This window comes from Metarhizium album (assembly GCF_000804445.1).
Source record: "Metarhizium album ARSEF 1941 chromosome Unknown scaffold_24, whole genome shotgun sequence".
NCBI lineage: Eukaryota > Fungi > Ascomycota > Sordariomycetes > Hypocreales > Clavicipitaceae > Metarhizium > Metarhizium album.
In genome coordinates, this window is record NW_024467598.1 from 16,614 (window position 1) to 41,612 (window position 24,999).

At 56.4% G+C, this 24,999-nt stretch overlaps 3 protein-coding genes across 3 annotated transcripts; 2 read left to right on the forward strand and 1 right to left on the reverse strand.

Moving 5' to 3' along the window:
• Positions 1-28: 28 nt before the first annotated feature.
• On the forward strand, positions 29-15,811 carry MAM_06768 (involucrin repeat protein; the record flags this gene model as incomplete). The annotated part of the gene is made up of 2 exons (XM_040825566.1): positions 29-6,275; positions 6,339-15,811. The coding sequence occupies 2 exons, from the start codon at positions 29-31 to the stop codon at positions 15,809-15,811; spliced, it is 15,720 nt and encodes a 5,239-aa protein (XP_040676330.1).
• Positions 15,812-16,487: 676 nt separating this feature from the next.
• Positions 16,488-18,335, reverse strand: MAM_06769 (uncharacterized protein; the record flags this gene model as incomplete). Its single annotated transcript, XM_040825567.1, has 1 exon — positions 16,488-18,335. The coding sequence occupies one exon, from the start codon at positions 18,333-18,335 to the stop codon at positions 16,488-16,490; it is 1,848 nt and encodes a 615-aa protein (XP_040676331.1).
• A 1,484-nt stretch (positions 18,336-19,819) lies between these two features.
• On the forward strand, positions 19,820-23,825 carry MAM_06770 (Proliferating cell nuclear antigen, PCNA; the record flags this gene model as incomplete). The annotated part of the gene is made up of 8 exons (XM_040825568.1): positions 19,820-19,868; positions 19,942-20,171; positions 20,237-20,715; positions 20,802-21,253; positions 21,328-21,988; positions 22,790-23,280; positions 23,394-23,683; positions 23,808-23,825. The coding sequence occupies 8 exons, from the start codon at positions 19,820-19,822 to the stop codon at positions 23,823-23,825; spliced, it is 2,670 nt and encodes an 889-aa protein (XP_040676332.1).
• Positions 23,826-24,999: the final 1,174 nt, after the last annotated feature.

The window sequence follows — 24,999 nt, forward strand, 5'->3', positions numbered from 1 at the left end:
GCCCTCTCAGGCCGACAGAGCGGCAGCCATGATGCGAGACTTTCGCCGCCAGAGCCCTGAGAGCTCGCGGAGGCGGAGGCGTGACTACAGGCGAAGTTCCCGTGACAACCTCGCCTTTGTCCCGCCCCATCTTATGGATTCGAATATGCATTCATCCTCAACATACCCAGACTACGCTACACAACACCCGACGCCCAGTGCAACCACGACGGCAAGAGCGCGCGGTGCGGGGCCTCACGACGCAGACAAGGAGAGAGATGGAATCAGAGACAGGCTCGGAGACGAAACCAGAGAAACCAGAGAAACCAGAGATGGAAACCGACGCAGAGGCAGGGACGAAGTCAGAGATGGAGACCGATACGGAGCCAGAGACGGCCATGTCGGAAATGGCAATAGAGGTCGGGATCGAGACCGACATCAGGAGCAAATATGGGAACAGCAGTACGCAGGCAGACAAAGAACATCTTCCGATAGCTCTGGGTCGTTCTCTTCAAGCTCGGCTGCGTCGTCTCTGTTAGACATTTCGCGCCGTTATTCAAACCAGAGCCGCTTCGGAGGCATACTTGCGACTTTTTTCAAAGCCCCCTCTGAGCGCCGGGTTCGCCGCCGGAGGAGCGGCCGGGCCAAGCAGCGGCGTGTGCTCTATTTTGGCAACTCGTCGTCTTCATCGGTCAATTCCGACTTGGCCTACGGAACGGGATATATTCCCAAGACCAAGAGCAGCGAATTTAACAAGCTGCGCAAAGTCTCTGGCGCATCCTCGGCACAGCATACCAGAGATGGGGACGGGAGGGACCCCAACGAACGTGATGGAGCTGCTGCTGCGTCTACCGCCTCCGCGGCCGCAGGTAGCTCCGGTCGATATGGTGCTTCCAAAAGGGACAAGACGGACGAGGAAATCCTTTCGCTTGGCCGCCAGCTTTCCGACTTTGCAAAAAAACACGGTCAGCATGATCCGCGATCCTCCGGGAAGACCAAGGCACCCGGATTCGCGGCAGCTGCCGCCGCCGTCAACGAGGTCCGCCATAGGAGACGCGATACAAAGACGCGTGGTATTGCCACCTCGACACCGCGCCGTGATTACTCGAATTCTAGTGACGATTCTGACTGGGAAGATGCTTCCGATGACGAGAGTGATCTCAGTGATGCCGAATCAGCTTTGGCATATGGCTCGGTCGCTTCCCACATACTGAGACCCACGAGATCTGGCATGATTTCTGCAAAGGGTGCTGCAACTGGCGCTGCTCTGGGTGCAGGCGCGCCGTCCACTGCCGGCCGATCTGGGACCTCGACGAGGCCTGCAGAGAGTCTTCCGGCTACCAATGTCAGGAAGAGTTCTGTTGTTGATCCCCGACTATTCGGACCCTACAATTCCCTCAGGGGCATGATAAACACTCCTTGCGGGTTTGGTGAGGGTCAGGGTCAGCCTCCGGCCGATCACCGGCAGTTCAACAAGCTGCGCCGCGCTGAAACCGAGCCTATTCACAATGAGCCCATGAGGAATGTTTACCCCATGCCAACCTCTGACCCGAACAAGTTCGATGCCGAAGCTGCCTCAAACATGTCATCTCGCCAGGACATTCCCTATCGGTCTCGTCCTGCCCCGATTCCTCTCCAACAACCTAGCCCCAAAGCACCGGTATCCTCCAAGGTTTACGAAGCCGACAAGTTAGAAGAGGAGGGCCAGAAGCACTCACGAACACGCTCCGATGAAACTGGCGTAGGCGCAGGCATGAAACTTACGGGTCTTGCTGCGGCGGCGGCGGCAGCCGCAGCCCTTGCTTCTGACCGCAAGTCCAAGAGGGAGTCACGCCGAGATGAGCGGAGAAAGGAACGCAAAGACGATGACAGTAAAATCCAAGAAGCCAAGGGGCCCAACCGCGTTGGTGACCCCTGGCATGGGAGTCGAGACGACAGCTCCAAGCGCCGCGATAAGGATGCAGAGTCAGAGACCAGTCGCAGATCAAAGAGAGACTCACATTCTTCCAAATACCCCGATGAACGTGATCACAAACGTCACTCACGCCACGATGACGACGCAAATTCTCGAAAACGTCGTGAAATAAGGGTGGACCACTACCCTGAAGCAGAGTCGTCCCGGAAGTCCAAGCACAGTGACAAGGGCGATCCCGATGGAGATGTAAAAAATGAGGCATCTCGGTCGTCCAGAAGAGAAAGCCGCAACTTTGATGACCCTGATGAACGGGGACGGGAACGGGACGAGAAGAGCATCCTACGTCAAACACCGGGGGTCTACGATTATACTATCCCGCCAGCCACTGCCACCCGTCAATTTGTCGACCCTTTCCAGTTCCAGGTGACTGATGGCACTTTGGAAACATCTTTGATCGCCGCCGCCACGGCTCCGGCGCGACCGTTGACCCCCACTGTCGTGACAGTTGATCGGGAGCCCATTTTTGACGAGCCGCCATCGCTGGCGCAGTCGGACAACAGGCTGAGTCGCAAGGACTCATTTGAAATGGAGCGTGTTGCGGAGGAGTACAAGAAGAGCGCTCGAGATTGTCCCCAGGACACGTATACACGACGGCATGACGATGACGAACGAGAGCATGGGGCAAGGACTATTCATGATGAGGCCATACACTTCACTGCTCCCATTGCTGCCGCAGCCGTAGAGTCAGCTGTAGCTGTAGAGATGGACCGGTCAAGAGACCACCGCCATAATGATTATGTCGACGACGGATTGAGGAAATATTCAACGCCAAGCAAGGATCCTGTACAGCAAGAGGCGGACAGGTACTACCGCGAGAGGATGGCTGCTGAGAAGATCGCTGCCGAGGAACAAAAATCTTCCAGTGCGCCTTATGACAAGTCTGTCATTGGCAAATACGATGGCAGTGGCCAAGAACAATCCTACACCATTGTCACGCCCCCGGACATGGAGGAGAACAGGACGCATTCCAAAAGTCTATATGAGGGTCCTGATGCCGACGTCAGAATCGACAACAAGATCTACCCGCAGGAACTTCATAGGTTTCAGTCAAGGGACCGGGCCAGCAATTCGTTTTCGTCCCGTGACCCTTCTTGTGAACGCGAGCGGCCGATGCTAAACCTCGTCTATCCTACTCCGATACCCAGTCGTCAGTCTACCCCCAGCCTAGCACGTGGCTCAAGCGAAGTCGGCGAGAAGTCAACCTCTGCCGAACGAGACAAGGATAAGAAGAAGACGAGCGAGGAGAACAAGTCAATGTCCAACGACGGCTCCGCTGGGGACTATTTTGGCGGAGCCAAAAGTGACGCAGGAGCTTCTGCAGCAGCCTCCACACTCTCCTCCTCTGCCAAGTCTGTTACTTGGGGCGAGAATTCAACAAAGAAATTCGAGGTTGAGAGCCCAGGACCCAGAAGTGAAGACGAGATAGCACATGGCAAATCCGAGTCCGGGGAGAAGCATCGGCCCCTCATCAGCCAGATGAGTCAATGGGGTATGATTGCTGCTGCCATCGCAGGCAGCAGTGCTGAGCCTGCCGACGAACCAAAAGTCAAGGGTTCGCGGTCCAAGAAGGCCAGCTCTGATGTTGACGTGGATTATCGCGGCCGGTTGATGAGACACGAAGATGACTTGATGGACGATGCACGATCTGAACCACCTATTCCTGGGCCGAAGCCGGTTGGTCCCACCTCCGTCAAGATGCCTGGCGGCTTCGCAGACGATGTCGAGTTTGCAGCCACCCTCGCAGCCGGTCTCGAGGACGCTGGGTTCGACCCCAAAATTGTGATTGACGATCCCAAATACAGTCGTCGAGATTCTCCTCCCCACACTAGCGACAATAACGGTGATGGATGGAACGGCTCTTCATTTGCTGATGTTGCGTCGGACATGACCTCAAAGCAAAAGCGCGTGTCTGATGACCCGGGATTCTATTCCGAACCCGTCGATATGCCCAGAGAATGTCCAACGGGTGGCCCGACTCATGAGTGGCCTGAGGCTCCCGATGAGCTCAGCAAGAAGGAAAGGAAGAGAATCGAAAAGAAAGCCAAGACAAAATCTGTGGATAGTGCTGATCCTGCTTCCGCCGAAGCACCCCAGACGGGTGTGTTTGAAGATGCCTCCAAGAGTCGATCAAGCAAGAAAGAGCGGCGCAAGCGAGACAAGGAGGCTGGAGCTGAGGACGGGGAGCATTTTGACCAGACTCTGGACAAGAAGCATCTTGCTAAGGAGGACGACTGCAACTCACGCGAGGCGGTCACTGACCTTGCTCGGGAGGAATCTGACAAGAAGAAGTCCAGAAAGGGCCGGAGAAGCCGCGACTTCGAAGATGACACCTCTTCAAAGGTATCGCGCACCGATTCATTTGATGACAGATCGACAATTCGCGTTGTGGACCCAGATGACGTGTGGGATGCCCCCAAAAAGTCCAAGTCCAGGTCCAAGTCGAAAACGGGCTCTGCCAGCTCCGACATCATCGCACGATCGGCACCTGGTTCTGAAGTCGGCGATCGAGAAACCCGTAGCAAGCGCAGCTCTCGATCAGCTCCTGGGTCCGAGGTGGGTGTGAGAGAAGGCTCCAGCAAGGACACCAGCGGCAGAAAATCCAAGCGACGAAGCGGCATTGACTTTGACAATTACGGAGACGAGCCACCGGGTCGGAATCGTGACCCTTGGGACGACCGCGACGTTGGTTCTGTGATTTCAGAGCCTCGCGGCGATGATCGTCGCAAGGAGAGACGAAGCAAGCCATCATCGCTGTACGACAACGACGACACCAAATCAGTTGCCTCTGCTCCCGGATCGTCACGCAAGAGCAAGAAATCATCCCCCTACGAGTATGAAGACGCAGCTCGATCAACCATCTCCCTGTCAGGATCGTCTCGCCGCAGTAGGGATAAAGAGACTGATAAGGGCGAGAAGAGGTCAAGCGGCCTGTTCGCCAGCATATTCAAGAAGGACAGCAAAGACGAGTCTAAGAAATTGAATGAGGAGTCTTTTTTAGATAATGCCGTCACCCTTGGCGCGGGTGTCGGCTTAGCGACTGCTGCTGCCGCTGCTGCTGCCAGCGTTTCTCGCTCCAATGCCGCCGAGGCCTCCTCCTCCGAGAAGGTTTCCGACGCCGTCGACGCGGACAGGCACCAAAAGTCGGACGGGCTGGAAGACATAGATCCCGACATTGCTCCTCGTGCAATCAAACCAGCCATTGATCCTCAATACGGCGACTTACTCCCCTTGCCCCCAAGCAAGCCTGGCAGCCCCAAGCCTCTCCTCGAAGATCTGCCTGGTCTACCAGACAGCCGCCCAGACACGCCCCCTGAAGAGCGCGCTTTGAAACGAGACTTGTTGACGCATCGCCGCCGCAGAAGCACCCAGGACACACCCGCAAAGTCGCCAAGCAGCACCGCTATCCCTATTTCTCTTCGTCTTGGTCAGAGACACGCTGGTCCCCCCAGCTCGGCCGTTACCAATCGATCGCCACCAAGTGACTCGCCTGTGATGATGCCTGAGCCATCACGTCGATCAGCCCGAATCTCCTGGGATAGCAGCAGGGAATTCATGCCACTTTATCTTCTTGAACATTCTCGACATGGCTCCGTGGATGACGTTCCACAAATGGATCTACCTGAGCTTCCGCCTAGCGAGCCAAGCGAGCCCCCTTCGGGAGAATCGCCTGCGCCTAGACATGCGGACCTGTGTACCGACGAAGATGTAACTAGCAGGAAAATCAGGGCAGACAATCTCGCTGCTCCAGGACTTCAAATTGATACAGAACTGGCCTCGTCTGCCCCCGTTGAAGACATTACTGGATCCCAGGAAACCACTCCCAGGGCTACTGCCTGGCCTAAGCTGCCCCGTTCCCCGACTGATCAACAAACTGCCGAGGTGACGACAGCTAGTGACGATGACCCCGCTCCTGTTGATTCCATGTCTAAAGACAGAAGCTCGTACTTGCTCAACTCAGCCCCTTCTTCCACAAAGTCTAGCAAGACGGTCAAGAGCGAGCACAGCATGCATAGTCCGCTTGAGTCTACTCCAACCAAGCATCATCTCACCACAGAGACCTCGCTGCCCAATGTCCCTGAGGACTTGACCTCGTCTGACGAACACTTCTCCGACGCCTTGGAAGGCACACACTCAGAAACCTTCGAAGAGGCTCGTGACTGGTTCGATGATGTGCCACCCCCAGGACAAGTCGCCACTCAGATGTCTCTACCCCTTGCCAAGTCTGCAGTCGAGCCCACGCCGTCGGCACCTGTCGGTGATACCGAGCCGGATGAGCGGAAAGGCATGTCAGCCAAAGAAAGGAGGAAGGCCAAAAAGGCCGGTAGGAGTAAGAGATTGTCTGCCGCGGAAGCTGCTGTTGCAGGCGGTGCCACTGCTGTTGCAGTTCTCTCTCCTTTGTTGAAGGACGAGTTAACCAAGATGGAAGAGACTGGTGAGTCCATTATGCTACAAGACGATTTTCAGCAGTCAGAGATCGGAAAGAAGGCCAAGAAAAAAATTCAGAAGTCTTTTTCTTTGGAAAAGAGCTATGGAGAGACACCGACACAACCAGTGGCCGATAATATTGTTTCTGTTGCGGTGGCTGATATTCCTGATATTAATCCAGCAAAACATCATGCTATTGCTACTGGCGAGATTGATAACCCCGAGCAGAATCTCCAGGACTCAGCCCTCAATGTTACTGACGATGCAAAGGAAGAGGTTCTCCTGCAGACCGTTGACGCGACTATCCACGACGCTGACAAACATCTTGTACAAGACTCCGCCCCAGAGGCTATTCTGAAACCCGCTCAAGACGCTACCACTCCTAATCCTACCGCAGAGGCGGACTCTTGGGAAGCTCCGAGCGAGACGGGCAAGATGGAGGAAATTGAGCCAAAGAATGTCTCTTCCCGAGACATTGAACCCGCGGCTGAAGCTACCTCAATCGAGAAGTCCAGTGACCTTGGCGCTGATGTTGCTCTTGAAAAGGCTGAGAGCGCTGTCGCTGCTGTATCTAGCAAGCAACCCGAGGTTGAGGGTACCAACACAGAACCTCTTGCTCTGAACATGTCTGTTCCTCCCGAAACGACCACTGAGCCTACAGCGTCTCCTGAGACTGGTGTGGTTGAGGAATCTCACGACACTACGACTCCACCTGGTGAGCAGTCCACCACTGCTGATCCTGAAGGGATGGCATTTGCTCCACTCTCGAAGAAGGACAATAGAAAGGATCTTCAAATGGAGGAGCCTGTGCTAACGGAATTGGAGCCAGAGACTGTGACCCTTCGCCATCCAGAGCAACTTGAAGAATCTAGGACGGAGCCCACTACGGAGTTTGCCATGGAGAAAGTGGACGTGCCCGATGGAGAAGACACCACTGCTGAAGACCCTCGTACTCTGAGTTCGTTTGCTAAATCGGCCGCCTCTGGGTTTGGCCATGTTTCATCGGATGGCGAGACAACGAAGGATGGCCAGCATCTTGATGAGCCTTTACCAGTGGAGACAATCTTGGATGCTTCTTTGACTGTACATAATCAATCGCCGTCTGTGGAAACAATGGCCGATCAGATACGTATGACGGAGGCCTGCGCTGCTAGAGACTCTACATCGGCCTCGCAGGAGCCTGTCGAATCTGTAGAAGCCACTGAGTCAGAGTATGCGCCTGCATCGAAAGACAAGAAGAGAAAGAAGAAAGGCAGGCAGTCGGACAAGACTCCACCAGGGGATAAGGAATCCGAGACACCTCTCATCGTGAAGGAGGAGCTAGTCATAGGGCTTCCTCGTGTTGAGGACACTGCTTCAGCTGCCCAGGACAGCGCTGTGCCTGCCGAGGCCGGTGAAGATGAGTTTGCACCTGCAAAGAAGAGCCAAAAAAAGAAAAAGAAGGGCAAGAGCGCACAGTCTGAGGAGCCCTTGAAGGCAGACAAAGAGCTTGACGCTTCTGCAACGCCAGGCGAGCCTGCTGTCACCGAGGAGCTTGGTGTCCCCGTTGCAGAGCAAACTGCTGTGAGTGATCGGTCTGCCGCTATTGACGAGCCCGCAGCTGCTGCCGATAACCGGCCATCCACAACCATCTTGTCTGATCAGACTATCACAGAGGAACCCTCCTCGGCTGATGAGCCAGTGTCGCTTCCCAAAGAACCAAGTGAGGCTGCAGAATCTGAGTTTGCGCCAGTAAGCTCAAAGGACAAAAGAAAAAAGAAGAAGAACAAGCGTCAACCTGGAGATTCTGCAGAAGTGGACATTACACCAGAAGTTCTTACAGTATCGGAGGACCAGCTCGAACTCGCAAAGTCCGAGGTTGATCTTGCCGCCGACACGGACGCCGCAGTGACAGAGGCAGATCCAGATCCCAACCCGCAGTCAATCGTCTCCAGCGGTGATTCTGCATTAGTGATGAAGGGCAAAAAGAAAAAGAAGAAGGACAAGAGAATGCCGACTCAGTCGGAAGAACCGCTGTCAGATCCTAATCCACAACTCGTGCATGTTGTTCCAGCTGCCCAAATTTCAGACGAAACCGCGATTTTAGAGCAGTCGACGACGAACAGAGATGGAGAAGTGCAAGTGCCACTCGAAGAGCAACCTCAGCCTTGGGCTACTCAAGTTTCTGCGCCACTCTCCGAGGGCAAAATTCCTCTAGATTCAACGCAAGACGGCACCGCCGGCGTTGAGCCAACGCAAACAGAGGGAAAGGCCGTAGAAGAAAAGGCATTGGAGGGTGCCGAAACCCCCCTGGTCGAGACTGAGACTTGCAAGAAGAAAGGCAAGAAAAGAAAGAAGAACAAGAAGAACAATCAGGGCAATGATTTGGAACTTCTGGAAGAGAAGCCAACTGAGGATACTGCTCTCGACCCTGGATCTACCTCGGCTGAGACAGAGTCCGTTGAGAAGGCCCAAGAAGGGCCCGTCGCAGCGGTTGCCACGGAAATTCCTCGTGACCTCCCAGAAGAGAGAACCGTCGAGATGGACATGAGTCAGGCCGAGGATGAATGGAGCACCACCGTCGCTGTCAAAACGTCAAAGCAGGAGAAGGAGGACATTAGCAAGTCGCCTTCAGCTCGAGAAGCGAGCCCTACAACTAACACATCGGCCATCAAGGTGACGGAGGCACCGTCATTCACTGAAGGACTTGGATCATTCAAGGAGATGACTGCTGAGCCAGTACCAGACTCAGAGCGGTCCAATATGAAGGCGGAGCCGCTTGAAAATGATTCCATTGCCGAGACATCCGCCTTGACTTCGGCTCCGCCAGATATTACGGTGGACAGAACTGGACCTGCGGCTGACCCCGAGGCCGAATTTGTAGTCCCCGCGAAGGACGAGAAGGATGAGGAAAAGGAAAACACTTTCTTTCCGCGACTTGCCGAAGCGGAGCCTGGTACTGCGGTCGACTCGACGACCCAAGATGCAAAGCAAGCAATAACCGACAACGTTGTCATGTCTGTAACCCCTGCCATTGGGTCCGAAGAACAAACTGCAGATAGGGAAGCTGTTGGAACTGCCAACACAAATGAGCAGCCTCTATCAGAAAACAAGCCGATTGACATAGACCCTTTGGGTAATGCAGCGCTTTGCGAAGCTCCCAAGGGCATACTCTCGAGCGAAGGAGATGCCACCGAAACGTCCCCTGTGGAGAATGCGGATGACTCTGTACATGCGGAACTTCCAAAGAAGGATAAGAAAAAGAAGAAAAAGAAGAAGAAGCAGGCGGACTTGCAGCAGACCAGTCAGGGACACGAGCCACAACTCATCGCAGAACCGAAGGCGATGGAGCCCGAAGCTTCGCTTAATGTGGCTCACCCTGCCGTGACTTCGAATGACGGGCCAGCACCTACAGCTGAGACGTCCATGGAAACGACAATCACGGTTCAGACCAAGGAAACGGAGGCCAATACTGAGGACATTTGCGTTGGGCTTAGTTCGAAGCAGTCCGATGGGGACAACAACGGGAGGAAGACTAAAGATGGAGGCCCTGAACTAATCACACAGCGAACCCAGGCCGACCCCTCAATGGATCTCACCCGGGAGCCAATCCAGGAACACCTGTCAAAGGATAGCGCTGCAGCTGAAAAAGGTTTCGAGACTACACGCTCGGCCGTTGAGTCCGAGACCCCTGGTGGCTTGGGGCCAGCCAACGACGAGAAAGTGGCCAAGGATCAGGAGGAGCATGGTGAGGCCAAGGACAACGATGAATGGGCGGCTGGGAAGAAGGAAAAGGCTTTGGGAATGGATGCTGATGTGAGCTCAAGGACTGCTGAGGAGACATCAGTCTCCGAGGAGCCCGCGACGACAAAGACGGAGGAAGTTGGCGGCCACGATACGTGGACTGGTATGGTGTCAAAGAAAGAGAAGAAGAAGAAGAACAAGAAGGCCAAGCAGGGCTCTCAGTACGATGACTTGCCACCACAAAGTACTCCGATTCAGGACGTCGACAACCCCTACGACGCTGATGCACGACCAGAGGCCGAAAATGATGACCCCTTGGAGCCTGCAACCACAGCGCAGAATATCGGCGACACTGAAATAAGTGATGCAGTGCCTCGTGATGTTCTCCCCGAGTCCCACCAAGCAAATGCAGTCGCGCAGGCGGAACCCAGGGAGCCCAAGGAGCCCAAGAATATCTCCATGCCCCCCGACAGTCAGCCCCCACGGTCCAGTCTGGATATTGCAGAGAGTTCTGCTCCGATCAACTTACAAGATTGCTCGACAGTCCAAGTCGCATCTGCTCAGCCAAGCGGCGATCCCGACGTGCCAGTGGCCACAGGAGAGCCGGCCGATGACGAGTGGCCAATGCCAATCTCCGGTAAGAAGGTGAAGAAGGGCAAGAAAAACCTCAAGAGCCAAGTCGACTCGATGCCCCCGGATGACCCGGCTGTCGGCTTGTCTAGCCCACCTACCGAGGACAAGTCTGTCCTCGAGGGTGGTGCGGTTTCTTTTGAGGCGGTTCAATGCACCATCCCCGATGACAAGGGCCACTGCAGTACAACCGAGAAAACAGCAGACATTGTCACTAATGCTGAACAACAAGCTGAAGCAACAGAGCTTGTGACTCGCAATATCGGTGTGTATGATACCCAAGCCATGGTAGACTCACCTCCTGCTTTATCGACACTAGCCACTCAGCGTCTCAGTGACGGAGATGAGGCGAAAGGCAGCGGAGCAGAAGATTTTTGGCAAAGCACTCCACAGAAGACATTATCCAAGAAAGAGAAGAAGCGGGAGCAGGAGCAGCAGCAGCAACAGCAGCAGCCAAACTTTGCGGACCAGCCAGAGGACAAAGCACAAGAGGTACTTTATGGGGGAGACAACAAGCCAGGAGAAATGGTGGACCCAGTGGCCGCTGCTTCGAATGGATCTGTTGAAAGTCCAGTAATTGCAGAACCTATTACCACTAAGCCTGAGGAATGGTTGCCGTCCAAATATGACGAGAAGAAAGCCGCAACGGCCGCGCTAGGTGCTGCTGCACCTGCCGCTGCCGGTGTCACTGGAACAATGGTGACTCTGAAGGAAGAACACGATCAGCCTGTTGCCGCACAGAAACCGACACAATATGGAGAAAGTAGGTCATGGGCTGATGAGATGGAAGACGAAGCAGCCGTTACTCCCGCAGAACAAGAACCCGTCGTTATCAAAACTCGGAAAGAAGCTGATGACGTTGGCCCTGTTACATCACACAAGGCCAAAAAGGGAAAGAAGGGCAAGTCTAGGGGATCACCTCCTGACAATTATCCAACCCCCGAACCAATACCAGCGACCGAGACATTTCCGGAGACTCCTGCAGAAGCTGTCCCAGAGGGTATTCCAGAAACAGCGGCACCCACTGTAGAGCAAGCCCCCGTCACTCAGAAAGCGATTGACGCGGAGAATGAATCCAGGGTTGCGATCTCTAAGAGAAAGACAAAGAAGGGCAAAAAGAACAAATCAGGTAGCGAAACAATAGCCTCTGCTGAGTCCGCATTAGCCTCGGAGGATACGATGCTTGAGTCGACGCGGACAATTCCGCAAGCCTTTAACGAGTCTGCCGCCTCGCCTGATCCGGCCGAGGATGACATTGCATCAAAGAAGAGTGGCGCCACCGTCAATGAAGCGGCTGGTAACGAGTGGGCCATGTCGTCGAAAAAGAAGGGCAAGAAGGGAAAGAAGAGCAAATCCGGGAGTGGCTCAATGACACCGATAACGCCACTTGAGGATTTCACGATCGAGATCACTAGGAGCGAAGCCACCGCGGCAGCGGAAGACCCGGCTACGTCAACTGTCGCAGGCATTACGGAAGCCCGACAGGGAGCCAAGGAAGACGACGAGTGGGCAATGCCAACCAAGAAGGAGGGCAAGGGCAAAAAGTCTGGTTCTATGTCATTGTCCGCCTTTGACGAACCCCTAGTTACGAAATTGGAGGCAGAAGCTGGAACAGGCGGGTATCGTGACCTCTCCGCCATGGACGTGGATGCTACCTCAGCAGGGAAGGCGGATGATGAAATGACAACAGTTACGGAAGAGGCTAGACCGGATGAAACTGGGGCAGTACCTGCTGCAAAGAAAGTCAAGAAGGGCGAGAAGAAGGGCAAGCAAAGCCAAGCCGCTGTGCTGGATTCTTCTCGAAACGATATCGTTGTGGAACAGCAAGACCCATCGTTTGATGTAGCCGAGACACAACCAGAAGAGGCTGCCGACGATGAATGGACGGATGACTTTCCTGTACCCAAATCCAAAAAGAAAATGGCCAAAAAGGCTGCTGCAGGAGTTCCTGCCGAATCCGCCACTGAGAAAAAAGCTGTTGAGTCATTCGAAGAAACTGCCGCGAAGGTTGCTCCTACGGACGAAACCGATGACCGTCCTTCTGGAGAGGCTATAATGACCCGAGATGTTGGTGAGCTTGTCAGAGATGGCGGAGCCAAGAGTCAATCAAGTCTATCGGCACCAGCAACAGCGGGTGCAATCACTGGGGGCGTAGCTTTACTGACGGAGAAATTTGGAGGTGGCAAGAAGAAGACAAAGGGGAAGCAAAAGAAGATTGTGGATCAGAAGCGGCCACAAGACGATGACATGTTTGACGATTCTGCCCTGTGGGAAGGGGCGGACAAGAAGACTCTGGAAAGTGGAAAGGATGCGGAACTTGAGTATTTCTGGGGCGGAGCGGCAGACGAGAATGATAGGAGGACGGGAGGAGGGGAAATGGAGAAAGATGTGTCCAAGGACGAGGGCGTGCTAGGAACTACGAACACCAGGGAAGTGAAGCACGTTCTGCCTAGAACAATGAGTGGAAGCCTCACAGAATCCGAGGGAGGATGGACGGAGGCGGTCCAGCATGGAGTGCCCCTCAATGACGATTTCGCGGAGAGTGTCCTTGGACGTGGAGAGGCCGCCGCACCGACGGCATGGCGGGAACCGGCAGGGCTGTTGCGCCGATCAGCAGGAGTTGGCGAGCCAGCTGGTGGATTGCTCAAAGAGAGATCCGAATCCGAGCCAGCGTTACTACGTATGGGCCCAGAGCCGGACTCTAGACGCTCTCCATCAGGAGTCCTGCCTGCCGTCCAAGAAGTCCCCGAGGCAGAGGCAATTGCAGCCCAGTACAACTGGCCAACACCGGAGATGAAGCGCGACAGCGGCCTCGCCCCCGAGTCGCCGACTCGGCAGCCGCGCCGCAGTCTCGGTTTGACAGAAGACCAGCAACGAGACAGCGGCGTCCACACAGACGACTGCGGCGACGGCAAGATGGACGCGCCGGGGGTGTCTACTGAGAAGAGGTTGCCGCATCCGCCATTCGCCACTCCTGTCTTGCCAGAGCCAAAGGCGGCTGTTGCTACGCCAGAGCCAGAGAAGGGGGAGAAGACGAGGAGCGCCGCGGCGGCCAAGACAAAAGACTACGGCGAGGTAGTCTCAACGGGAGGCGTCGCAGCCGGAGTGGCAGGCCGGTCAACAACAGAAGTGGACGCGGCAGGACGGCGAAGCGTGAGCGACAGCCCACACATGTACGCACCGGGCTCGGCACCATCATCGTCATCGTCTTTTGCAAAGGGCTCGGATGGCTGTGGCGAGGATGATGCGGCTGCACGGGCCGAGCCAGTTGCGCGTCGGTCCGTGTCCAGCTCCAGCCTCTCCCGCCGGCGCACGCCTGAGCCGCTCAAGTTGCGGCCTGAAACCCCAGGCATCCAAGGCATCCAAGGCATCCAAGGCCTCCAAGGCCTGAGACGATCCACCCCAACCCCCCCACTTCGGCGCGTCGACAAGCGCATGAGCGGCGACCTGCGAGCTCTTCGTCAACGACGAAATTCTAGTTCCACTTCATCAACAGCCACGCCCCCGGCGCCGACGCCTGCGGCCGCGATCGCGACTGCCGCCGACTCCCAGGTTCTGCCGCCGCCCGTCGCCAACGAGAGCCGAGTCCGCTCCCGGGGCGAGGAGAAAAGCATGGCCGACGTCTACGACGGCTACGGCGAGGGCCGCATCGGCTCGCCGCGGTCGCCCACCCGCCCTCACAGCATGCGCCGCCGCCAAAGCATGCAGGTGCTTGAGCTCGAGTCCAGGGTCGAGCAGCTCGTGGCCGAGAACCGTATGCTGACCGAGGCCCGCACGCATGCCGAACAGAGCCTGAGCCAGAAGGCTGCCGGCCTCGTCTCCGAGCGCGACTCCGAAATCCAATCTCTCAAGCAATCTCTGCACTTTTTGCAAAGAGAGGTGGCCCGCCTGACAGAGGTCAATGAGGGCCTCACAAGCGCCAACGCGGAGCTGGCCAGCAAGGACAGCGGTCGCCATGCCGACGTGACCCGCGAGCTGGACGAGGCTCGCGGCGCGCACACTGCGTTGACACAGTCGCTGCAGGACAAGGACGCCGAAATCGCCGACTTGCGCGCCCGGCTGGAGGAAGCCAAGGAGCAGATGTGCCAGATGCAGCGCAGAATCCTCGAGTCCAAGGCGGGCGACTCTAGCTTCCTCAACATCAAGGACGAGGACTACTTTGACCGCCGCTGCCAGCAGCTCTGCTCGCACGTGCAGCAGTGGGTGCTGCGCTTCTCCAAGTTTTCTGACATGCGCGCCTGCCGACTTACCAGCGAGATCAATGACGAAAAGACCGTCGACCGCCTAGACAATGCCGTCTTGGACGGCACCGACGTCGACACCTACCTTCGGGATCGCATCAAGCGTCGCGACATCTTCATGTCCATGTCCATGAACATGATTTGGGAGTTTGTCTTCACGAGGTACCTATTCGGCATGGACCGAGAACAGCGCCAAAAACTAAAGTCTCTTGAGAGGCTGCTGACAGAAGTCGGCCCCGTGCAAGCCGTCCGCCAGTGGCGAGCAGTCACGCTGACCCTCCTCTCCAAGAGAGCCAGCTTCAAGGACCAGCGGGACCTTGATACCGAAGCCGTTGTCCAGGCCATCTACCAGACTCTCTGCAAAATACTTCCCCCGCCGTCCAATCTCGAGGGCCAGATCCAGTCGCAGCTCCGCAGAGTCCTGCACGAGGCCGTCGACCTGTCCGTCGAAATGCGTACCCAGCGAGCCGAATACATGATGCTCCCGCCCCTGCAGCCCGAATACGACGCCGACGGTGAATTAGCGGCCACCGTGTCCTTTGATGCCGCCATGATGAACGAGCGAAGCGGCACCACCAGCATGACTAACGAGGAGCTTGAGGCCCAGGGCTCCGTTGTCCGAGTTGTTCTGTTCCCACTCGTTGTCAAGCGAGGAGACGACGATGGCAATGGAGACGACAAGATTGTCGTCTGTCCCGCACAAGTGCTCATTGCTCGCGATGACAGGATTCGACGCCACTACGCTCCATCGAGCGAAGCCGGCGGCGCTTCTCTCGGCGCTCGCAGCCGCATCAGCGTCGTCACTGAATCAATGGGATTGGGGCAATCTGAAGCCTAGGCCGGCCACAAAAAAGAAAAAGCCAAGCGCTCACTTGAGTGGAATGCTGGATGAGTCATGTCGGCTTGACGAAGAATCTTTAGAAGGGGATCGTATCACAAGAAGAAGAAGAAAAAGAAGCATACAGGGTGTAATTTTGGGTCTCTTTTTTTATTTTTTTTTATTTTTTGTGTGTGTGTGTGTGTTACAAGGCAGTAATGATACTACGGGACAGGTTATGGCATAAAAATGGGTCGATGAGGGATAGCGAAAGGTTTTGTCCGTTTACAACATCCCCTTTTCTGGTGCTTCTCTTGGGTTTTTTCTTGGTATTTATGTACTTTTGGCTTGGCACGTCGCTGCGACTCTCTATTTTTCTTGGGTATGGTCTTGGAGGTCTGGTTCTTGGCAGATGGCATCGCTGCGCTTGTGTTAATGTTGTAATTATCGCACCTCTCTTTTTTCGTCTTTAATTTCTTGGCATGCCCCAAGGCTGAATACACACTTGTGTTTGTGTTTATTGAGAATCCTAGCATCAATTCTTCCAAACGATGATGTATTCGCACAGACAGCCTTTACCTACTCTACAGGGATACGACACAGGATACACAAAAGCGTCAAATCAAACGGTGTAGTGCGAGGGCGACGGCACGTTCGACCTTGGAGTGATCGTTTGAAGTGTGTTACTAGGACAAGTCTACAGCTGCTCACCACGTCCCGGGTCGATTCGTGCCCGCCACCTATTCAATACCGACGCAGTCCTGTTGGCCTGCTCCTGGCCCTCGTTGTCAGCTACCATGCTCAACAGCCACTGCATGCGGGAAGTACGTCCGCGCTGGCCCCTCTCGAGATCTCGGGTTATGATGTCCGCCATGCTGGCAAGCGTCTGTGACGAGACACGGCTTGTCAAGGCGCGCTGCAGGGAGACGCATTTCTCGACATTGCGCAACACTTGGCGGTCAGTGAGGTGGCGTGCTTGGACGAACCATTGGCCCATCTGCGCCAACAGGTGCGACTTGGCCTCGACTTGGGCGGCTGCTTCGTCTCGCTTCGCGTTGACGTCGAGGACCTGCCAGACACGTATTGGGTCTACGGCCGGGTCCTTGATCATTTGCTCGACGTGCCTGGCCCATACGGACCAAGTCCACAGCGGTCGTCTTTGGACTGACCGACGTCTCAGGTCCATCGAGTCGTACAGCTGAAGCACTTGCCGGTGGTTGTCACACGCAGAGGCAAGTGCCTCCATGACATCTCGTCGCAAGAGGTGCACGGGCTTGCAACTCAGGGCATGCGCCACGGCGTCAAACTGGGCCATTTTGGTCAACATGGTGCACATTTCCCGTAGTGCCAGGTCGGCGCTGCTCGACGTCATGACGGCAGCCACGAGCGAGGTCCATCGCTGGCTCATTGAGGTGTAGGTTTCCTGCAGGAGCTGCTTGTGCGCCTCGTCATTGAGCGCTCCCGTGGCACTCAGTCTGGCGGCCAAGACCTGCCACAGCTGTACGGGGTGCAGCCCGGAGCCTCCGGCGCTGCAGGCACGGGCAGCCTGAAGCAACTCGTCCGTCGTCGTCGTCTGGCTGTCGTAGGCTTTGACCACTAGCCAGGAAAACCGCAGCCGTCGGGCTTTCTCGGGAGCCCAGTCCTGCTGGGAGAGGAAGGCCATCATATCGCCATCAAGCACCTGGCGCTGCTCAGCGTTTAGTGACCTCAGGGCTCGGGCGAACCTGGCAGCCCGAGCTGACCAGTGACCAAAGATGTTGTGCCGGGTCGCTTGAGCGGTGACAAAGGCGCTCGTCAGGTTGCGTATCTGCTCGGGCGGTATGTGTTCTCGAAGCGAGCCCGGCAGGGCGGCCATCAACCTCGAGAAGAGCTGGACATCGTGGTTGTCGCCGTTGCTGGCACAGACGCTTTCCACGAATGCCAACCAGAGGGCGGGAGAAACAGACCCGGCAGTTTGCCTTTCCGCATCCACCACGGCGTACAGGATGGAGCGTCGGATCAGGGCGCGTAGTTTGTTCGCCATCTCGGCCGTTGGGATGCGACTTTTCGAGGCCGAGTCCAGGGGCTCCAAGGCGAGCAACAGAGCCTCGACGGACAAGTCTCCATGCTCGACTCGGCGGCGCAGAGACTGCCGACACGACTTTGTCAGCTTCCACAGGGCCTTGCCGTCGACAAAGTCCAAGCCCGACACGTTGTAGCGCAACTGGATTATTTCCTCAGGGAGATGGTGCGATGGCGCGGGCTCCTGTAGAGTCGCCCCGGAGGCTTCGACAGACCCGTCTGCTGGGTTGATAGCTAGGGCTTCAGCAGCGACGGCCCCCGCGTCGGGGCTTTGGTCGCGAGGCGGGATGAATGGCTTTTCGGCGGAACCCGCGTTCTCGAGCCAGCCAATGAAGCTGTTGAACATGTTGGAGACGCTCATCTGCTCTCGTTTCTGTCTCCTGTGTTGCTGTGTGGTCGGGGCTTCCCACTGCAAGGAGTCGGGGCCGACGTCGAATCGCCAGATGGGTGGACACGAGTGGGAAGTCGGCACAAGGCCCGTCATGTGTCGCCTCGCAGCTCGGCGGCGGCTCTCCAGAGGCCCTTGGTGGGAATTCATCCGGCGGCATGGTGCCAACACACCTCGCCGGTACCGCTCAACTGCCCGAAGAAGCATCGCATCGGTAACCCAGACGCCGATGTTGGGCACCACAGCGGGCCGGTGCCGCCTCTTGGATGACCGCATAGGCGTCGGGCCGGGTCAATGGGGGAGAATCGCGTTCAGGGAGAGCGGCGAAGCTGTCCACCGTCACCATGTTGAAGCTCCGCAACGGCGATGTCGTGTTGGACTCCGGCCGCCGGCAAAGCTAATATTCCGAGTCCCTGTGGGACACCACCAGCCAGCCATCCCACCCACCCGACGAACCGCAATACTAGTTACTACTGCCAACTTCTAGGTGCGTATATAGCAAGTCCGTCCGTCTCGCTCAGTCACACGATTCGACATTGACTTTGACCGCAATGCTTCTCGGCGACACAGGATCACGGCGGAATGCGTGCCAGAACGAAAGCTTGTTCGACGGCAGACGCCGCAACTCCCCACAAGGTGAAGAGACCATGGCGCCGCAGATCCCCCCATGACTGGGACGTCATCGACATTGACGCTCAGCTCAACGACGGTGTCGCAAGCACTACTGTTTTTGCATCGTGTGTTCATAACCTCGTCACATGCGAGAAGCTGGTTCGGTCAGAAGTAGTAAACCGCCGGGCCTTGCCCACGCCAGCCAACAGATTGATGGCCGTTGTTAAACCGGATCGATGTCGTAAAACGCCCTACCAACACATGGCCAGCATGGCCTGCCTGAACCATGTCAAAAGTCAAACTCGAGTGTTTGCTCTCGGGCGCGCCTCCGTGAAACGCTAGGGCAGGCCGTGTCGCTTGACTCTCGAGAGATTGGCCAGGGGCTCGCTGCCACTGGCAAGTTGACACAGCGGAAGATTCCCTGTAATTTTCGCGAATGGAGCGCAGCGGTGAGTACTCGGTACCGCACTCGGTACCGCGGTCCACCAGTCAAGTCGGTACCAGCGACGACCGCAAATTGCAGTGCTGCCGTTCTGGCCATGGCATGGCCCCCCACGCCGCCGAGGAAGGAGGGCCCCGTGTCCGTCCAGTTGCCAGATTGGTGTTGTGTTGTGTGTCAGTTGTGCCGGTCGTCTGTCCGTGCTGTCTGCGATCTTGGACTTGCATTCATTTCTCGTCACCTTCCCTGAATATTTTTTGGGACATTTGTACAAAATACTCGACTCTGCAGAACTCGTTCCTTGCCCTCTCTTTTTCTTTTTTCCCTTTTTTGTCCGATTCGTATTCTCCTCGTCCACGTTTTGTCAACCTGACTGGGTGCGCATGCACGCATAACCTCCCGGTTCCAATGCCGTGCATGTCATCGCTTCTGAGACGTCATTCCGTCACTCCGTCACCGTCGCCGTCACCGTCACTCTCACTCTCACTCTCGCTCTCGCTCTCTCACTCGGCACCACAGGAGTCGCTACATGGAACCCATTGTGTATGAGCAGTCGCCTCTAGCCGACTACCTCAAAGGTACGTCAGGTTGCCAAACAAAACACCATCCCCTCAATCCAGCCACCTTCTAACGCTCTACGCCAAATCACAGATGGAGGAGATGCTTCCGACGCCGACTGGGCCGCCGCTGATGGCTCACCACGACTTTCCTCGCTGGAATACGAGTCGTCGCCCCCGCCAAGTCCTTCGCCGTTTGCTCCCACAGGACGACCAATGGTGAAAACTCGATTCCGAGGCGAAGCCCCGGGCCTTCTGCAGACGGACGTGCCCAGAGCGCTCGGGGCGACGACAAGGCTGCAATCCATTAGGAGGAACTGCTCGGTACCGTCAATCCCGCCCTCCCGGTGCAGGCGCCGGCCTCCCAGCTGACAGTTTTGATTGCATAGGCCGCCGTGGTGGCGAGCATCGACCGCGCCGACAATTCTAAATTTCTCGAGCAATTCCGTTACACCATCATCGCGTCGCAGTTGCTGAGCGGCATCTCGATTCTGGGTCATCGACCTACTGCCCCCGGCGTGCCGGGAGCGGACGCCGGCGACGAGCACGACCAGTCTCTTTTGGCCACGGAGGGAATTCTCGCTTCGATTCTTGCCGCCCTTACCATTGCCGTTATTCTGAGCTGGCTTCTCGGAAGCACACCCTTGCACGTCACGCGAAAACGGCTGGCCTTTTTATTGGTCTTGTTGGTGGCCGGCTTCTTCCTTGGGAAGATCTACATGCGACGCCAACGGCTCCGCAACAAGCGGAAGCAATCCCTGGCCGAGGTTGCCACGTTTGTTTCCAACTCGAACGATTTCGACAGCGCCTCCGAGGCCACCCTGTCGCTTGTGCAGGAAGTAGAGCTTATTTCTCGTGGTTACCGAATGTACCTAGTCCCCGGCGTTGATGGGATTTCTCTCTCTTCAAGCGTCTCCTGGAGCGTTTGGTTTCCAATGCTGACGACCTTGACAGCAGCACTCCGTTACCACCAATCACTAGGCTAGAAGATCGCAGCCACGCCCGAAAATGCGTTCGACTGCGGAAAGCATTGAAGAAGTCGTTTGCGGATGTTTTGGATGTCTACAAGCAAATGGTATATCTGCTGCAGAGCCTTTCAGAGCAGACAGAGCTGGAAAAGTACCATGACATGTACGACATCAACGACCTGGACATTTCTGACGCTCTGCAAGGATTCAGCGAGGGCGAGTTTGAAGACGCCGAGTCGCTTCGGACGTTGAAGATTCTCGCTGCACGGTTCCACACGACGCGCAAAATGCTGCTGTGTGCTTTGTTAGCTCTGGACGCCAACGGCGAGGGACCCGACCTGCACCGGTGGACAAGGGCGGTCGAGGTGCTCCAAAAGCTCAACGGATGCACAGGGGCTGCGTTTCAAAAACTCCAGGGCATCCTGAGCGAGGCTGAATGTAGGCCTCCGGCGTCCCTCCTCCATCCAATCTGCCGCGCGAGAGCAAGTTGTTGACTGACGGGCCGGTCCTAGCATTCCCTCTTCCTCCCACCCCCAAGGGTCCCCTGACGCCAGGCAGAGAACGCTGGCGCTCCCAGCTGCGAAAGTTGAACTCATTGTCCACGGGCATCCGAGGCTTGCAGGCAAAGCTGCACTTGCTGAGGGAAGAATCCGACCGTGCGCTGGACGACTCCAGCGACATATCGGATCTAGCACCGCACTTGACGTCGCAATACGAATCTATCGGCGTGGATCTCAAGGAGCTCATGTCGGCGTGGGAGGAGGGCAAGGCGGCCCTGGCTGTCGGGATCGATAGGAACGAGAAGAGACTGTCCTCCATGAGCACGCTCTTGTCCCCGAGAAGCTCCCTCAGCGGCCTGACGACGGTTGGCGAGGGCACCGCGGAAGATGCCCTCAAGGCTCTGACGGGCGAATCCCCTTCCGGGTCAGACGTGCATGAGCCGAGCGAGCCGGAGGCGCCAGAGGTCTTTGAGGCCGTGGCACACCCACGACCGAAGAGCCTACTCACCAGAGAGGAACGAGTCATCAAGATGAAGGACGAGCGCGACCAAAAGGCACACGCCCGAAAACAGATGGAAGCCACGCGGGGCATGCTACGCGAGCTGGAGACGGTCATCAACTTGCGGCCAAAGACGGGTGCCAGCGCCCCCCCAGCAAGCCGAGTGGTGTCCACGTGAAGGGATTTCTTGTCCCTCTCCTTTTATACATGTATATAGTTACATGTGCCATGGTCCAGGCAAAACGGTACACAGGCACAATCTAGGCGCAGTTGGGCAATGTCACGGGTCATTTCCATGGGTAACGGTACAGGATAGGTGTCAGGCTGATTGAAAACAGTACTATATGCACGCATTTCATATGTAGACGAAACACGGGCTAGATTGGCATTGGCATTGCTACGGGTCTGACTAGAAGCCGGCAGCTGTGGTTGGCCACGCATGACGACTGGAGGGCATCTCTCATGTCCTTTGTACATGCCGGCATCCTTTTAAGTGATTCTGTATCAATCCTTGACGGGACAAATGCCCTGCCCCGCGTAGTGTTGGCGTCAAGAGCCGAGGCGGGCTCCATTCGTCCTTGGTGCAGCCCCGCCGCCACGACGCGTCTCGTCTCGCCCACCCGCCAGCCTCCGCGTGCTTTCGCGTCAACTTTAAGTGGTTTTCTGCCGAGTGCCACGCCGCCACACCCTCGAAGCCCTCGCTCCCTCTCCTCACCTCTCGCACCACTGCAGCCTCATCATTTTGTCTCCGCGACAGTGCCACTCAAAAGCTCGCAAACTGCCGCTCAGATACCTCTCGCCCCTCGTTTGAATCTTGTTGGTCTGGTCGCCCGCCTTGACCGCCCTCACAAAATCAGGACAAAGACAGACAGAACGGTACGTCGGATCCGCGCGGCGGCGGCAATGCCCTGGTTGCTAACTGTCTCGACAGAAATGTTGGAAGCACGACTGGAGCAGGCTAATATCCTGAAAAAGGCACGCCCCCGACTCGCGGCTCTGCTCTCCGTCGCCAGCTGCGTCGCTAACGCCTCGCCAGGTCGTCGACGCCATCAAGGACCTCGTCCAGGACTGCAACTTTGACTGCAATGACTCGGGCATCGCCCTGCAGGCCATGGACAACTCCCACGTGGCGCTCGTGTCCATGATGCTCAAGGCCGAAGGCTTCTCGCCCTACCGATGCGACCGGAACATCGCCCTCGGGGTGAACCTCACGTCGCTGACCAAGGTGCTGCGCGCCGCCCAAAACGAGGACATCCTCACCCTCAAGGCCGAGGACGCCCCCGACGTCCTGAACCTGGTCTTTGAGAGCAGCGAAAACGACCGAATCAGCGAGTACGACCTCAAGCTCATGGACATTGACCAGGAGCACCTGGGCATTCCGCAGACCGAGTACGCCGCCACCGTTGCCATGCCCGCCGGCGAGTTTCGACGAATCTGCACCGACCTCGCTGCCATGTCCGAGTCTGGTGCGTCCTGCCCCGGCCCCCCTTCCCCCCCCTGGTCCTGCGCCCGCCGGACCTCGGAGCACCCGTCTTGTCTTTGCTAACAGTGTGTGCGTGTGCGCGTGCGTGGTGCGCAGTCAGCATCGAGGCCAACAAGGACGGCGTCAAGTTCGCCTGCAACGGCGACATTGGCAACGGCTCCGTCACCCTCCGCAGCCACACCAACGTCGAGAAGCCCGAGCTGAACGTCGACATTGAGCTCACCGAGCCCGTGTCGCTGACCTTTTCGCTCAAGTATCTCGTCAACTTTTGCAAGGCGGCCGCCCTGTCGAACCAGGTCAAGATTTGCCTCTCGAGCGAGGTCCCCCTGCTGGTCGAGTACAATCTGTCCGGCAGCAGTTATCTGCGCTTCTATCTGGCTCCAAAGGTACGCGTGCAGCGCCAAGTTGCTCGCTTCCTTGTCACTTTTTTTTTCTTTTTTCCTCTTTCCCCCCCTCTTCTTTTTCCGACTTTCCGACACGTGTTGCTGACCGTGCTGTGCTGCTTGACAGATTGGCGACGACGAGTAGCATGTTTGCAAGAGGCGGCGGGCAGCGGGCAGCGGGCAGGCTACAGGGGACAAAATTACAAGAGCGAAATCGCACTATTTGTAGACTGGCGTTTACGGACGACAAGTGTCACGGTACGGTACGGTTCGGTTCGGCTGGTGGTGGACCGCGCGAGATTATCTTTGGGATGTGCTTCGTGACAGGCAGGGCTGTGCCTTGTATGATGATGAATTAGGTTTGCTCTGGCCATTCCAGAATCCACATCATGTCTGGGAGGCAGGGCAGGGTGGTGCCCGCGCGTGCCGTGAGTGTCTGCTGCTTATTTGCCTGTCCATTACGCCCGGATTCCTCGTTTCTCTTTTTGCCAGGGCTCTCGTAGCACTTCTTTTGGCTGGGTGATTGACTGATTCTGCTCACGACCTCGCGTGGACCGAGGGACTCGTCGTTTGCAGGGTCGCCATCGTGGCAGTTCGCAGGGCCGTGTACCATTTGGCACACCTTCACTACGTTGGTCCGCCAGCCTTGCCGTGGCTACTGACCATGTCTGGGATTGCAAACTTGGTGTACAAAGAACTTCCCCAAGAATTGCAGCCGCTGCGTCCATGACAGATAACCGTGAGTACCCTCGTTGCCGGCTCGCATCATGCAAAGATGGATGGCACCTTGTGCTAATGAGACGTGCCAAGGCACGTAATTCGACAACTCCATCAGGCACATGACACACTTTCTATTCTTTTCCGACTTTTATAATACAAATGCCGTGGCGAACCATGTTTTCTCCGCAAACAAGAGTATGCACATGCTCGAGCCATTGCCATCGCACTAGCCCGTACTCCATTCCATGTTAATGAGGGCTTCTGTTTCGACATTAGAATTGAAGCGAGGGGCAGTACATGAACTTCAGCAGAAACTGCCTGTTGTCGTAAAAGTCCCGAGGTAGAACGGCACGCCGCGGTTTGGTCCAAATATGTGCGCAAGGAAACAGAGAAAGAATCAGACTACTGATGAAACGAGCGTCAAGCCCTGTTTTGCAAGCTGCCCTGCAGCTACCCGAATGGCGCCTCACTCGTCATTCGCTTCCTTTTGTGTAAAGCATCGATGATGTGTCGTCGCGATATCCTCTCAACATACACGAGGTACTAGTGGTAATTCTGAAACTTTTTGTATGGCAACTCCGTACCGAAAAGAAAAAGAG